At 44.3% G+C, this 16,270-nt stretch overlaps 1 protein-coding gene across 2 annotated transcripts in view; it reads right to left on the bottom strand.

The window, feature by feature from the left end:
* Positions 1–16,270, bottom strand: part of LOC140394126 (lipase maturation factor 1-like) — a 579,371-nt gene that overhangs the window by 219,403 nt on the left and 343,698 nt on the right. For both annotated transcript variants that reach the window (XM_072481000.1, XM_072481001.1), the window contains exon 3: positions 15,403–15,570. In XM_072481000.1, coding sequence (XP_072337101.1) covers positions 15,403–15,570 — 168 coding nt within the window. The remainder of the gene's footprint in view (positions 1–15,402; positions 15,571–16,270) is intronic.

The following is a 16,270-nucleotide window of genomic DNA, read 5'->3' as shown; positions in this document are numbered from 1 at the left end:
CTTTTGTCAATAATCCTACATGCAAGTATGCGTTATGTCATTCACCAACAATTGCAGAGGTAGTTTCAGAGGAGAAAGCTGCAACACTGGATTGTTGGTCTGCGCTAAGTTGAATGGAGTATTTCAACTAGAGACATCCTACAGTCCCTCCACAACCTCCTCTCCACAACTATGTAATCTTCTGGGATAGCCGAAGAAAGTGAAAAATTCAGAGCCAAGAAGGAATATAGTATTACGATCCCAGGCCAGACCCTAACAGTGGCTAGGATATTGGACAGAAACCTTAGGTAGCACCATGGTTAGCACAATTGTTTCACAGCGCCAGGGTCCAGGTTCGATTCCCGGCTTGGGTCACTGTCTGTGCGGAGTCTGCACGTTCTCCCCATGTCTGCGTGGCTTTCCTCTGGGTGCTCCGGTTTCCTCCCATAAGTCCCGAAAGACATGCTATTAGGTAATCTGGACATTCTGAATTCTCCCTCTGTGTACCCGAATGGGCGCCGGAATGTGGCGACTCGGGGCATTTCACAATAACTCATTGCAGTGTTAATGTAAGCCTACTTGTGACAATAAAGTTTACTATTATTAATATTTTATTTTATTTTTTTAAGACTGTGAGTAAGGATACTTCACCCCAGGAGTGATTGCATGAAGAAATAGGGATGTGTTATATTATAACAAACTTTATTACTGACACAGCATTAAAATCTTTAACATCACACCAGAGAATAACTTAAAATTACACCTTAAATAATACTACTCAATACAGTGAATACAATATCCTTAATTGCTACCTTTATTCCCACTTAAATAAGAAGAAAGCAATCGCAGCTCTCAATCCACCTTAAATACCAATGGCACAAAGGAATACTTGCTTTTCAGGGATATTCTTTGATAAAGTGACCTTTTTACACTGCTTCACAAAAACAATGGGCTGAATTCTCTGAACCACGATGCCATAATCGCGGCCAGCGCAGGGGCAGAGAATCCATTTTCCTGCAAGAATCGGGATCGGTGCCGGTTTCCTGATTCTGTGGGCCCCGAAAAGCTGTGTACTTGGGAGTAGGCCTGCGCCGCCTAGGACCTACCTGTGACCATTGCCAGAGGCCTGCTCCGCAATCCTCCACCCCCCCCAAACGGCCGAAGGAGGAAACGGGGGGGGGGGGCAAATGTGCAACGGTCTCCCACTATCTCTGGTGGGTTGAATGCAATCGGTTAAGATGAATATCTTGGCGAGATTTTTATTTTACTCCAGTGCCTCCTTGCGTTCTTCAGAGATATCAACCGACTTGTGACTGGGTTTGTTTTGGCGGGTAAGGGTCCAAGGATCAGGGGGACAGTGGATGGAGAGGCAAGCAGGGGTCTTGGCCTTGCCACGCTTTTAAATTACTGCTGGGCGGCCAATGCTGAAAAGGTGCCAGTGGTGCGGGGATTCAGAGGAGCTGTGGGTCCGGGTAGAAGCAGAGTCTGTGAGGGGGACAAGCCTGGGGACGTTGGTAATGGCTCCACTCCTGGTGGTGCCGAAGAAACACTCAACTAACCCGGTGGTATTAGCCACGTTAAAAATTTGGAGGCAATTCTGTCAACATTTCAATTTGAAGGTTGCCTTGAGGCTAGATCCCACCTGTGGAAACCAGTTATTCGAGCCTGCCAGGTTGATTTGTGAAGTTTACGGAGTGGAAGGAAAAGGGGTTGGGGAAGGTGGAAGATTTGTTTTTAGAGGGCCGGTCCAATAGCCTGTGGGAACTGAAGGAGAAATATGGGCTTACAGATGCTGATGGGTTCAGGTATCTCCAGGTGCGTAGCTGGGTCAAAAGGCACTTCACAGCCTTCTACCTTGTTCGAGCGGATTTTATCCTGCTCAGGGCCGAGAGTGGCCATTACGTCGGACATATACCAATGGATAGCGTGGGAGGTGACGTGCTTATGAGGGTGTGAAGGCAAAGTGGGCAGAGGAGCTGAGGCCGATCTTGGAAGAGGAGATTTGGAGTGAGGCACTGAGGAGGATAAACGTGACCTCATCCTGTGGGAGGCTGAGTTTCATCCAGATAAGTTTCATGCACACCTCACAAAGGCTAGAATGAGTCTATTTTTCGATGGGGGTGGAGAATAGATGTGATCGGTGTTCGAGGGGGCCGGTGCACCATGCGTACATGTCCTGGTTGTACTCAAAGCTGGTCGGTGATACTATGTTGGCAATCCTGGGCATTGGGTTGGAGCCTTGACCGCAGGTGCCGATTTTTGAGATTTCAGATGTGCCTGCTCTCTGGACGAGAGCAGGGCAGATGTCCTGGCCTTTGCCTCACCTGTGGCGAGGGGCAGACCCTCTTGGGCTGGAGGTCGATTATGTTGCCAAGCCCCCTGGCGTATATGAATGATTTAGTGACGTTTTTGCACCTCTAGAAGGTCAAGTTTACCGTGAGAGGGTCAATGGAAGGGCTTTACCGTAGATGCTGACTGTTGATAATGTACTTTAAAGAGTTGGTCACTGTTCGCTGTTGGGGGGTGTGAGGATAGGGTGGTGGGGGGGGGGGAATTTATTGGTGAGATTATAGTGTTGTAAGTGGGGGGTGGAGGTTCTTACTGTTTGGTTGTTATTCTGTTATTGTATGTTTTGTATAAAAATTGTTAAAAATTATCATTAAATATTTCCAAAAAAAAGTTAAACAGGGTTATTGGGCAAGAACTCGACTAAACTCAGCTGTGGCTCAACCTCCACAAATTATTTGAGCAGACTGATGATGCTAACTGTCTTAGATGATATAAGAAGAGTGGCTATTTTTGAGAGGAACCATGTGGCAGGGTTGCAGTGGTACCCTGTGGTTTACTGTATACCTGCAGTGTAGCCGTCTCTCAGTTAAAGTTGGGAATGTTACTGAAGAGACGAGCCATTTACATGCAATGCAATGGCATCACTGCAAACATTACCATGCTCAGTTTATTCCATGGGCTGTTTTGATAATTATTTCAAAATCAACATATCGAACATTTTCCATCTGTGTATTAGTCAGGAGCAGTCAATGTATTAAAAGGGAATAAAATAAACACATTTATGAGTCTTGTCTTGTGATGAAACTTAGGTTAAACTATAAATCAGACCATAAGCCTTCTTTCAGCACATAGTTTCAGCCATTTGTCACATAGTTTGAACACCATATCACAAATATTCAAAAAGTTCATGATATATGTAATCCGCATTTAATTATTGAGATCATGAGACATAGGAAAGAATTAGGCCATTTAATCATGGCTGATATGTTTCTCATCCCCATTCTCCTGTCTTCTCTCCATAACTCCTGATCCCCTTAATAATCAAGAACCTATCTATCTCTGTTAAAGACATTCAGTGACTTGGTCTCCACAGCCTTCTGCGGCAAAGAGTTCCACAGATTCACCACACTATAGCTGAAAAATTCCTGCTCATCGTTGTTTTAAACGATCGTCCCTTCAGTCTGAGGCTATGCCCTCGTACTCTAGTTTCTCCTACTAGTGGAAACATCCTCTCCACGTTCACTCTATCCATTCTAGAAAATTGTTCCATTTTTTCAGTCTGAGAGTTTCCCTCAGCTATTACGAAGTGTGAAGCACAGAAGAACATAAGAAATAGGAGCCGGTGTAGGCCGTACAGCCCTTGAGCCTGCTCTGCCAATAAATAGGATTGTGGCTGATTTCCTGCCTCAACTCCACTTTTCCACCCTCTCCTCATAATTCCCTTCCACGTAACACGAGCAATATATATTATGATGAAACAGACTTGAAGAGGACACGGGACTCTAAATAACACTGACATTTTCAATCTAGACCTATTGTTGCCATAGAGGCAGATAAAACAACAAAAATGATAATGCTATCTGTCATGATATTCACATTAACATATCATGGTGCAATCACACACACACACTGATGGACAGGTAGTTGGACCAACCAACACACACACAACATCGCAGCCAATCACCAGTGAGAGCACACGCACTATAAAACAGGGAACACCACAGTTCCCGCTCATTCTACCAGGAGATAGCTCAGAGCACAGAGCTCACAGCGAGCCACTCAGACATGCACCATGTGCTGAGTGCCTCACTAAGATAGTGATAGGGTTGGGTCCACAGGTTAGCTGGTGAAGCACGTACCACAGCCAGAAGTTAATAGTTATTATTGTACAGAATAATAAAACAGAGTTGTACCATCTACAACCGTGTTGGTTCATTTGTATATCGGAACACCCAACACGACACTATCTATATCTGGTGCCTTCTCACCATTGTTTCTGCTAAGCTACGCACATGCATGGCCACACAGCAGCCTAGATGTTGCATAGGAGTTTTTTTTTTACCTTAAATACTTAGCATGCCCTGCCACACAATAAAATTTGGTACATTTTGCAGGGAGCATTGTTCCTGAGACAGTTTTTCTCTGCCACTATCTAGGTGAGCATGGTTCAAGTTATAGCATTGGGTTCAAACTGAGCATAGAGCACATTTTTCGAGAACTGCATTGAGGTAGATCCCTGCCTTACCCCTCCTCATAATTTAAACAGTGGCACAGGCAAGAGGGGTTAGAAGATCTCTTCCTGTGCTGCATGTTTCTATGATTGATCCTTTGCTGGGACATGACTGCAGCCAGACAAAGGGAATTCTTCCATTTTAAGGTAAGTGTCGTGGTGGGAAGCTCTGGCAGCACCTGACCTGCTGGCCAGAATGCTGGGATCCCATGTCAGATTCTGTGCTCAAAACCGCATTAATTATGCACAGGCGAGGTCCCCTTCGACTCTCCTGGGAGTCTGGCAGCTGATTCGCTTGCCCACGCTCAGCTGGCGGGTTTGGAAATCCAGACGCCATATTTAAATCCAGCACACTCATATCACCCTCTCCAGCTCACCGGTCTCCACCAGATCATGCAGGACATCAGCAACCCAGAGGGAAAAGACTAGTCGCCCCAATAAGAAGCCTGTTCCTCAAATCAACTACCCTCCGTCCAAACCCATCACCTGCAAGGCGGCCATTCCCGACTTAGACCTCTACCCTCTGCATCTGGAGTTCTCATGCATCCCCTTCCGGTAAACGTTGTGGTATCCCTTTTACCTCCCCTTGTTTGTGAACTTCTCATGCAGCCTTGTCAGGGTCCAGATTCCTTCCTCTCGGTCTTCCCTCTGCATTCCATTCTTCGTCATCCACCTCCTTGTCCCTCTGCCTGCCATCGTGAGGCCTCGCCCTTCTCCCCCACCTTGCACAGCCCTCATTCTGTCCCCAGCCTCGCCTCACACTCACCCTCGGTCGAACTTCAGACCATTGTTGCGGTGGCTGCATGAGTCCCACTTTGCAATGCTGTTCAGATAGACACTGGTGTGAGCAACAGGGGGAAGGAGATCACTGTACTCCCCAACCCCAAGGGCAGTATGGATCTGACTGGTGCCAGAGCAGGGTCCATGAAGACCAGTTTGGCATGGAGATGGAGGGCAGGAACCGATCTGCCCCCGCAGCGCAATGGACAGTGCATCAGGAGCAGTGCGGCATTATGGAAGTGTTACACTCACCTCGGAGTCTCTGCTGAACTGAGGGCCACCTTGTACACACCGCTCTCCATCAATCGGGTGTGACGCCGATGTGATTTCACGCTGGCGAGACGCAAGACTGGAAAGCCTGACAGGATGCCTGTTTTAATGAGCATTCATGGGACATAAATGAATAAAATGGCATTCGCGCCACCCATCAGTGGGAAGAGCGACACGCCATTGGGAGAATCTCAACGTGATTTTACGCTGGCGGGTTTCTGACTTTTTGGTTCCCACCAGATTCTCCGCACCTGCCTGCTGCAGGCAGGATGGGAGAATTCTCCCCATGGAAACTTTATTCCATGGCTATTCTCTAGCATCTACAGTTTATCACACTGTACTTCCAGTTCAGAGACTCTACCAAGCTAACTTTGCAATGAGCAGTGGGCCTCCATGCAACAAGTGTACGTCTGCTGCATGGTTATCTCTGTGGCCTTCCAACTCTATACTCTACAAAGCTAACTGCAGTTACCATCAACCAGCTGAAACATTGCAAAGCAAAAAACTCAAATGAAAATATATTGGCAGAGTGGTCCCAGGCTGGCAATACAGTCTGTGTGCAGTGGACTTTTTCACAAGAGTAGCTTTCATGTACATTTGACATCTTCTAAATCAATCTCATCTGATTTACAACTCCTTTCAATGCCATCAGTTCCATATATCACTTTAATTTAACAGGAGGGGAGATGTGCTGTTGCTCTCCTCTAGCTAAAAAAAGGCGTAACATGTCGCAAAATATTCAAATTCTAACTTGTTACAATACAGCCAAATCCATAACTTGTTTATTATCTGTATAAATAGAATACCCACCCTTTAACTAATTTGCCGTGGAATTGAGCATAGTTTTGCAGATCTCTCAAAAACATTCACTGAAGTGGAAACGTGGAAGATGTACGGGACATAAGATTGCTTCCCTAAAACTTTGCTGCACTCACTTTGGGATGCCCCGAGGGTGATAGCAATCTACAAATACTTTTTCAAATCCACCGGTGAAATTTTGAATGTGCAGACCCCAAGGTCCAAGCTGCGGAAATACTAAGAGATCCTTCTTGCGATTAATTCCCTGAGAATTCAATTTGGGCTAACTAGATTATTCAATGTCGGTCAACACTGGGGTCGGCGAAAACAAAAACAAGTTACTAACTTATCAACGTATGGGCCAAGTCTTGCAGAAAATTACAACATGTGAAAGGGTAGCTTTTTATCTCCAGGCTAGGTTGGATGGATGTAACAGTGTACAGAGGTCAACATGGCATAATCCATCATTCACTGCTTTAGTATTGAAGTTCCTGTCACTTTGGATTTCCTACTCTCCCCTCCCCAGCTCCTCAGTTGCATTAAAGATGTACGCGACATAAGATTGCTTCCATAAAACTTTCTCTTATTTACATTTAACGCTGAAACCGCTTCATCCTACGTTATTTCTTCACTGTTTCAGTAGTATGCTTGCCACTTTAAAAGACTATCTTGACCGTGTAGATAGAGAAAGGAAAAGTTATACCAAGTGTAGTGGAACTATTGTGAGTGACACTTTCCCCCAGGGCATTGGGTTGTTGATGATTGTGATTTTTCTTTTCTTCAATAATACTGCAGGTGTGAGTGTGAGTGAGGTGTGCCAAGGTCATATTTCGTGAAATTACAGTTCTTTACTTTGCAAATACACATTAACAAAGCCTAACCAATGATTCCTGTGATAGCCAGTATCCTTCAAAAGTATCACTCCAAACCTCACTTACTAAGATATTTGCAGGCCGCTGGGGATTAATGAAAGCATATTTGAATATTTCACATTTCAATTCTTTTTTTTTTTTACAAATTTAGAGTGCCTAATCATTTGTTTTCCCAATTAAGGGGTATTTAGCGTGGCCAATCCACCTACCCTGCATATCTTTGGGTTCTGGGGGTGAGACCCATGCAGACACGGGGAGAATGTGCAAACTCCACAGAGAGAATGACCCGGGACGGGATCGAACCGGGTTCCTCGGTGCTGTGAGACACTATGCTGCCCACTTTTCAATCGTAAAGGTAATATTTGGATGTCTCATCTCCCTTATTAGTATCTGCAGTTATTTTAAGTATCAAATAAAGATAATTAGCCATCACTAATCTAAGAAAGATACAGGCGGCATGCAAAAGGGTGATTTTACAAACTATTACTTCCAGATTGCCATTGCTCAACGGAAGCCAATCCCGGGAGAGCACAGGTGCAGAACGTATAATTTTCTACCCATTAATGTTAATGGCAGAGACTTGCATTTGTATCGCGCTTTCATGAGTTGAGGGCATCCCAAAGTGCTTTATGGCCAATGAAATACTTCTGAAATGAAGCCTTTCTTATAATTAGGGAACCTGGAAACCAGTTTGCAACTAGCAAGTTCCCAAACAGCGACATGAGAAGGACCAGATGATCTGTTTTTGCAGTGATGTTGACTTGCGGTTAAACGTTGGCCAGGGCTCTTCTAACACCATGGGATCTTATATATGCACCTGAGATGGGGCCTCAGTTTCTGAAATATGTTACTTCCAGCAAAATCAAACTCAGCAAAAAAGGTCCTTTCTAATCAAGCCCCTCAACAGCTTCAAAGCCCACTCATGAAGAAATGGTCACTTGCGAGAACTGATGGGAGGACAATGTATGATATAGAATAATACTGTGGTAGCGCTGCCCCTTTACGGGGCGTGCCCTCACAGTCCATGTGACTGGCTTGGGGCCCATCATGCAGGAGTGTGAGAAGCCCGACCAATGAGGTATCAGCCTGGGTCCTGGGGTGAACCCGGGAGCGAATGTGAACATCTATATTAGATACTCTTGTGTCTGTACATACGTTACCCTTGTTAGTTGCCAATAAACACTTTGCCAATAAACTACCATCTACCTGGTATTGCCTTGAGGCACCATACCATCCCACACTATCTCAACAAAACCAATTCTCGAGGAACAAGGTTTAAAAGGATCACTTGCTCATATTGATTGCTTGAAAATCAAACCTCAAATAATGACCTGGAACTGTCAAATATTCAGTGAAGCTGCCCTGTATAATTGTTAGCAGAGGAGATAGGTGGAATTTTAGCATTAATCACCTCAAAAAAAAAAAATCGAAATTTACTGGAAATTGTTAAGTTGTAAAGGCTCCATGTGCTAAATTAATTGGCAATGGCTGGGAACTATTGTTGTTGTACATATAAATGTTTACAGATGAAACCTTTAAATGTGACATTCTAAAATGTGACGGTAATACCAGCGAGGGTGTGAACCAGTTTAGCATATTGAAATCCTCATTCAATTGTGCTATCAGTTTTGAGCTGGATTCTCCCTACTCCCGGGATTCATCGGCCTGCAGGAACCCGTGCAAATCACTACTGGTTTCCAAAAGCGGAAACCAGTCGTGATGAACCAGCCGTGATGGCAACACTTGGAGGCTATTTAAGCTTGGGGAGAGGGGCGGGTTCACGCTCGTGCCTGCGCCCTGTGTGTGGAGGGTCCCAGACATTTTTTGATGGTGGGGGATGGAAGGGACCCAGGGAAGAGGGGGGTGGGGGGGTCCCGATATTCATTGGGGGGACAGAAAGACCTTCAACTTGGGACACCCCGATCTCTGAGGAGCCTGTCTTGCTGCCGTCTTTAGGTCTTCACTCCAAAGAAAGTGTGGCAGAATTCAGTGAGAATCTCCCCAGGCTCCGAAAAAGTGGTTGAATTGCCCAAAGCACCCAGCGGGAATCTCACCCGTTTTCCCGCTGGGGACAACACCCAGAAATGTTTTGGGAGAATTCTGCCCATAGTTTTTAAGATAAGCAAGTCACATCGCACAGAAGTATAATTTTCTGTCAGATTATTACAAGAGTTTGCTTTCAATAATGCTCATTTTGTCATGTGAGAGTCCCTTTAAGAAAAGTGTGTTCCATCAAATGGCTGCAGTGATGTTATTGTGTGGGTGGAGCTGGAATGTGATTCTGCTTTTTACTTTTGTTTTGAGCTGGAAGCTCTTTTTGGCTCTGTGTTTTAGTTTTGCTTTCAGTTGGAGAGCTGCATTCAAACCAAGCAGATGTATACTGGCGTCTCTTTATATGTTAAGCAAGGTGTTTAGATCACTTGATAATTTAAAAGTGATAACTGTTCTCTGTAGAGAATTCAAACCTACTGTCTTTGTTAAAAAGTGTTTTGGCTTATGGATGTTGTTAGGAAAGTTACTGAGAGTTACCTTATAGAGTATTGTATCTTTTTGGGGGGCTATCAGTGTTGGTAGTTGGTAAGATGTTTATTGTGGGTTTATAAAATGTTAACTAGATTCATAGAATAAACATTGTTTTGTTTTTAAAATACTTTAGATCTCTGTTGCACCACACCTGTAAAGTGGGCCTTTGTGCTCCCCATAACCAAAATCTATTAAAAGTTGTGGGTCAGGTGAACTCCATGATATACTTTGGTGTTCTCTAAACCCTGGCCCGTAACAATTTGCATCATTTCCCAACAACAGTTTTCAATTGAAAGTCTGGATTTGCAGAATGGCCTGGACTTGCTGGTCAGACATGATCACATAACCAGTGAGAAGAGGACAGTGAGGTGAGGAGCAGCACACCCAATTTTCTCACCAAGTACAAAACAATAGATTTGCATTCATGTCTTTCACAGCATTAGGCAATGGGATTCTCCAAACCCCCGCCGGATTGGAGAATCCCCGGGGGGTGGTGCGAATCCCACCCCGCCGCCGGCTGCCGTATCCTCCGGCACAGTTTCCCGGGCCGGGGCGGGCCTCACGCCACGCCGGTCGGGGGTCGTTGGCAGCGGCCCTCCCGGCGATTCTCCGGGCCCCGATGGGCCAAGCGGCCGTCCGTTTTTGGCCAGTCCCACCGGTGTGAATTACACATGGTCCCACACGGCGGGACCTGGCAGGTAAGTCGGAATGGGCGGTCCTTGGGGAGGGGCGCGGGGGGGGATCCTACCCTGGGCGGGCCTGTTCCATGGGGGCACTTCTTCCTTCCGCGCAGGCCCCATGTAGGGCTCCGCCATGGCCGGCGCGGAGAAGAGAACCCCCTGTGCATGCGGCAAAATATGACGGCCAATCTGCGCATGCGCGAGATCACGATGGCCGTTCCTCACATCCGCGAACTCGCGCTGTCCCTTCGGCGCCTGCTGGAGCGGCGCCAACTCCTCCGGCGTCAACCTAGCCCCCGAGACAGGTGAGAATTCCTCACCTTGGGGGCCCGTTGATGCCGGAGTCGTGGCGCCGGTTTTCCCGCCAGTGTGGAGAATCCCAGCCAGGGAATCTGAAAATGCTACATGACCACTGAAGTACTTTTGAAATGTAGTCATGATTGTAATGTAGGAAATGTAGCAATTAAATTCTGCACAGTAAAATCCTATAACAGCAATGTGATAATGACCAGATAATCTGTTTTTAAAATGTTGATAATGGATAAACATTAACCAGTACACTGGGAATAACTCCGCCTGAGGGAGCAGGTTTAATATCTCACCTGAAAGACACCTCTGACATACAGCACTCCTTCACTACTACACTGGAGTGTCAGCCTTGACTTTTGTGCTCAAATGCTGGCATGGGACTTGACCACAACCCTCTAACTCAAAGGCGAGAGTGCTCTTGGTAATAATGATGATACGAGAGATGTGTGGGTATAGGTTGGGTCTCTACTCTCTTGATGACCAATCAAGATCTTTAGAATCATGCAAGGTATAGTGGATCCAGGGAGAATGTTTCCTCTTGTGGGGAAAACCATAACTAGAGGCCATCAATATAAAATAGTCACCAAGAAATCCAATAGCGAATACAGAAGTAACTTCTTCACCAAAAGAGAGATAAGAATGGGGAACCCGGTATCACATACAGTGTACCGCATGACGTGGTTGAAGTGAATAGTATAGATGTATTTAGGGAAGGCTAGACAAGTTTGAGGGAGATGGGAATGGATGAATACGATGATAGATTTAGATGACAAAAGATGGGAAGAGACTCAAGTGGAACATAAATGCCGGCATGGACTTGTTGGACGGAATAAAGCGTTTCTGTGCCGGACATCCTATGTAATGCTAAAGATGTTGGCAACTGAGCCATAGCCAGAGCAGGCATATGACCAGGAAAGTGCGCCCTAATGCATCCAATAATGCTCTATTTTTTGTAGCAAATCTCCAGTGGGCAAAGATAAGCTAATGCTGTTCTTTGTATAAAATGGCAGGTCCATACCTAGGTGCCTGATGCCTGATAGTCATCTAAATGGCCCCTCGCATGGAAACATAACTGAAAAAATCAAACAACAGATTCAATCATCTTTCATATTGATCACTAAAATAGACCTAAAGATAGGATTTTAACAATAATTTAAAACGCTCTTGAGGATTTTCAGGCAATGTTATGAGACAACGTACAGTGCATCAGAACAAACATGGAAAGAATATTACCATCCATAAGTTCTGAGTACTCCAACCTGTTGGACAAGTACAAAGTCACTTAAGCAGCAAATATGAAGAAAAATGTTGCATGCTTTGGAAGTCTGAGGGTAGAAATGGCTGCCAAAAATGCATTAGCAACCAGATGCTTAATGTCTTTGTCCAAGATCCTGCCTATCCACTACTTTAACACACTTGCCAAGCTTATCATGTCAACTGAGTTCGCATCTTCATTAAATAAACACAACATCACACTTAAGTGCTGCGCTCATTTACTGTAAAAAAAAAGGCCATCAACTTTCTCTTTGTTCTTTCCTGTTTCCCACCCATCATTGCAGTGGCCCTGCGCTTGGGTCAACTTTATCGAATAACTGTTGAAAGTTACAGGTGCAGCAGCAAGCCGAGCACAAATCTGTTCATTTGGGGGTCCATTTAATAAGCTAGCAAGGCATTGTGGAATAGAAGCACATTATGGGAATTTGGGCAAGGGAGTGGTACACCTGATTCACTGCTTGTACAATTTTGAACAGAAAGTCAAGGAGTCACTAATCAGACTGCCACATCTATATTTTCAATGTACGATCCTGCCTCATTCAGTGATGCCTTAGAAGCAAGAAGTTGTACAAAGTGTGCTTCATAATAATTGCAAAGAAATCCTTAAAATAGAAATACAAGGTGATAAGGCTGCTTTCTAATTCAGACCAATCAATCGGACTAAAATATTTAGCTGGTAGTCCTTTGAGTATAGAAGATTGAGAGACTGAGAAGTGATCTGATTGAGGTGTTTAAAATGATTTAAAACAAAGGTTCTCTAGGGTATTTCCCTCTGGTGGGGAAATCAAAACAAGGGTTCATGGTAGAAATCTATAACTTGTTAGAAACTCTCACCCAAAAAAGTTAGCGATGATGGGCATGTCAACAGAAGCTTTCAATACGGAGATCTTCTTGGGTAAGGAAGTCAAGCACATTTGGCACTGGTAGCGAAATAGACTTGAGAGGAAGATTAATCATGATCTAATTACATGGCGGAGAAGGCTCAACAGTCTACTCAAGCTCCTAATGTCCCTGTTATGTCCATAATCCCATTCAGAAAGGAACTCTTATTTATTTCTGTGGATCTGAAGCAAGTGACTAAAATTCAGTCAGTTCAGATATTCCAAATGTATCTGCCAGTGAACAGCTGATGGCAAACTTTATGGATTTGGATTAAAATTGGCATCTTTCATAACCAAAACATGTGACCACAGATGTGATAAGCAAGCATCCCCTTAACATAAAAATGAAGCGCAAGTAAATATCTGAGATTCTTGGCACAGAAATTCTGGACACAGTTTGATTCCTTTCTGCCCTGACCATCAGAAATTTGACACCGTTTGGATGTCAAATGTTACCAGGAGCAAAAGGAGAACAAAAAGAGGCAGAGTATTCGCGCAGCTGGTATATTTCATGTAACGGCTGTTGTTATTGAGCAACAGAGAGTTGGGATGTTGTAAATTTAATTCCGTACTGTCCAAAAAGAAAGGCTTGCATTCACATGCACCTTTTGCAACCTCAAGACGTATCAGAGCGCCTTCCAGCCAATTAAAAACCTTTTGAAATCTGGTCACTTATGAAGTGCAGAAAACATGACAACCAATTTGAACACAGGAAACTCCCACAATCAGTAATCTGATAATGCAGCTTTTTTTAATGATAGTTGAGGGATACATACGAGCCAGGATACCCCTGCTCCTCTTCAGAATAGTGCGCTGATGGGACCTGAGAGGGCAGACAGGGCTCAAATCAACGTCGCACCAGAAAACCTCCTGGTTGCTTATTACATAATGAAACCCCCAGAACAGAGGTAGGGGTTGCAGTCTAGAAAGTTACAAATTTGATCACCAGTCTGTGCAAACTAACTGATCTCAGCAATTGTCCCAACCAGATCGCAGAATTGGCCTCAATGCCTTTTAATAGGTAGAGGAGGGACTGGGGGCGGGTGGGGGGCTGGATTTGGGTTCTTGATTGTTAGCCATTGACTCCCTGCTGGGTAGTCTGTATGTACGGATATTAGGCAAGAACAGGGACAGACTTAAGAGTGCTGCATCACCAAGGCACCTTGCCAGTGGTCAACACATTTACATATGAAGAACAGTCACTTGTGTGAGGTAAGAAGAGACTATTAATGACTATGGGATCATAACATGAGTTGGAACTTTCTTCTCCAGAATAAAGACTAAAGGGGTACCTGATATGAACTTTAACACTATGAAGGGTAGGTTAGTCACATAAAGCATCACTTGAAGGGGAAATCAAAGCTATGCTTCATAAGTTTAAGTTAATCAATAAATCCAATAAGAAATTTAGGAGGAACTCAGAGTGATGAGAATGTGAAACTCTCTATTTCATGGGGTAGTCATGGCAAATATCAACAATAAGTTTAAGAGGAAGCTGGATAAGTACTTGAGGGAGAAAGGAAAAGTAGGGTTATGCTGTGCGTGAGATGAAGTAGTGCCATGTGCGACCCTTTAAGAAAGTTTTTTGTCTATTCACATGGCTTCAGTGATGTCATTGTGTTGGTGGGCTGGGCTGTGGTTCTATGAGCTGTTTTTGGTTTCGCTTTCACATTTGGCTGCTGTGGACTCAGTCAGAGAACAGAAATGTTTTTTTGGCCTGTCTCTCTCTATTTTCAATATCTGTTCCAGCAAAACTGACCTTGGTGGTGGCTTTCGATATAGTTTGCTTTCCGGAAGGGTTTAAACCTGCTTGTGAGACGGGGTCAGAATCTCAGGAAAAGCCAGTCTTATTCAAGTGAAAATGCAGAGTGCTGTGCTATGCCCTTGAAACGGGATTTTTGGTCTGTGGGATTTTGTTTTTGAATTGGAACAGTTAAGGGGGAATCCATTAAATGTTATGCATAGATTATTGTAGCTGGGTGGTGCCTTTATGTTTGTAATTGATAAAAATTCTTGCTGTGTGTTTATATAAGTGTTTACTACATTCTTATAATAAAGCTTGTTTGGTTAAAGTGTCTGGGAAGACTGTTGAATCACATCTCAAGTGAAGGCGCTTGTGCTCATCCTAGCCAAATTCAACAAAAGATTATAGGTCAGGTGAGCTACATAATTTACTTTGGAGTTTCTAAACCCTGGCCCATATGGGAAGAAGAATATAAACAAAGAACGTAAACACCAGCATGGTCCAGGTGGGTCAAATGGCCTGTTGTTGTGGTGTGAATTCGATGCACAAGTGTAACAATTACACACGAGTTGATGAAAAATTGGTGAAATAAACAAAGTAACTGCGTGGGAAAAGAAACCTAGGAATACACTAGACCATTGAAAATTATCCTGTGGCAGTGACAGTTGTCAGCTAACTGGGATGCCTTTAATCCCATTTTTTTTTCTTCTGAGCATTTTTGTAGCAATAACATGAGAATTGAGCAGGAGTAGTGGTAAATGTCCAATCCTACCTGGAAAAGGATCTGCAGGATTCCATGGATTGCACACATCCGGCGCCCAATTAATAGGAAAAAGGGCACGATAAGCTCAATAAAATGGTTAGTAAGGACCTCAAAACTGTGGAACCACCATGGGGATCGATGCATATAATATGCAATAGGATTAGGCACAGGTTGAGTCTGTAACATAGAACAAAAAATGATTGACGATTAACAGAGATGAGCAAACAGATATCAATTTTCGAGTACAAGACGTTGAAACCCTGCAATGAGTTGCTCTTTATAGGGAAATGCTCTGGAAAATACTGACTGTTATACTTCCAAATGCCTTTTCACAAAGCCGGTACACCTCCTGCAGTTAAAAGAAAAACCCAGTCTCTGTTCTTTGGCATGTCAGGAAACACCTTGAACATCTGCAAGAAAGAAATTGTAGCCAGATTCTGGGAAGCCACCCGGGGTCATGTGCTTGGGGGAAGGTTGGTATTCTCTGTACCTGAGCCAAGAGCCTAATAGGGTGCTGCTGTAAGAGGGACATGAGAGAAGTCACCCGATTTCCCGAACGCTAATCTAAGTGTTTGTCGGGTCACAAATTGGTGTGGTTTGCTGGTCACAAAGGTAAGCACAGCTGTCGGCCTGCCGAAAACATGTCCACTGTTCCTCCCTTTATTTTGAGGCACGTAATTGGTTGAATCACTGGCTCCGGGATTTCATAGTGGCAGTATAGTGGCACTAACATACTCATCAGCAGCACGTGAAATCTTTGAGCATTAAGTTTCATGAGATCCTGCAAGGCTCCTAGGGAAATGAAGTGACTGAATTAAGTAAATGTGCAGAACATTTCATCGAGAAGAACAGAAGTGTTCCTGAGCAAGTGTAGTTT

Source organism: Scyliorhinus torazame, chromosome 17 (genome assembly GCF_047496885.1).
Source record: "Scyliorhinus torazame isolate Kashiwa2021f chromosome 17, sScyTor2.1, whole genome shotgun sequence".
Classification (NCBI taxonomy): Eukaryota; Metazoa; Chordata; class Chondrichthyes; order Carcharhiniformes; family Scyliorhinidae; genus Scyliorhinus; species Scyliorhinus torazame.
This window is presented reverse-complemented; position numbering and strand designations above follow the sequence as displayed.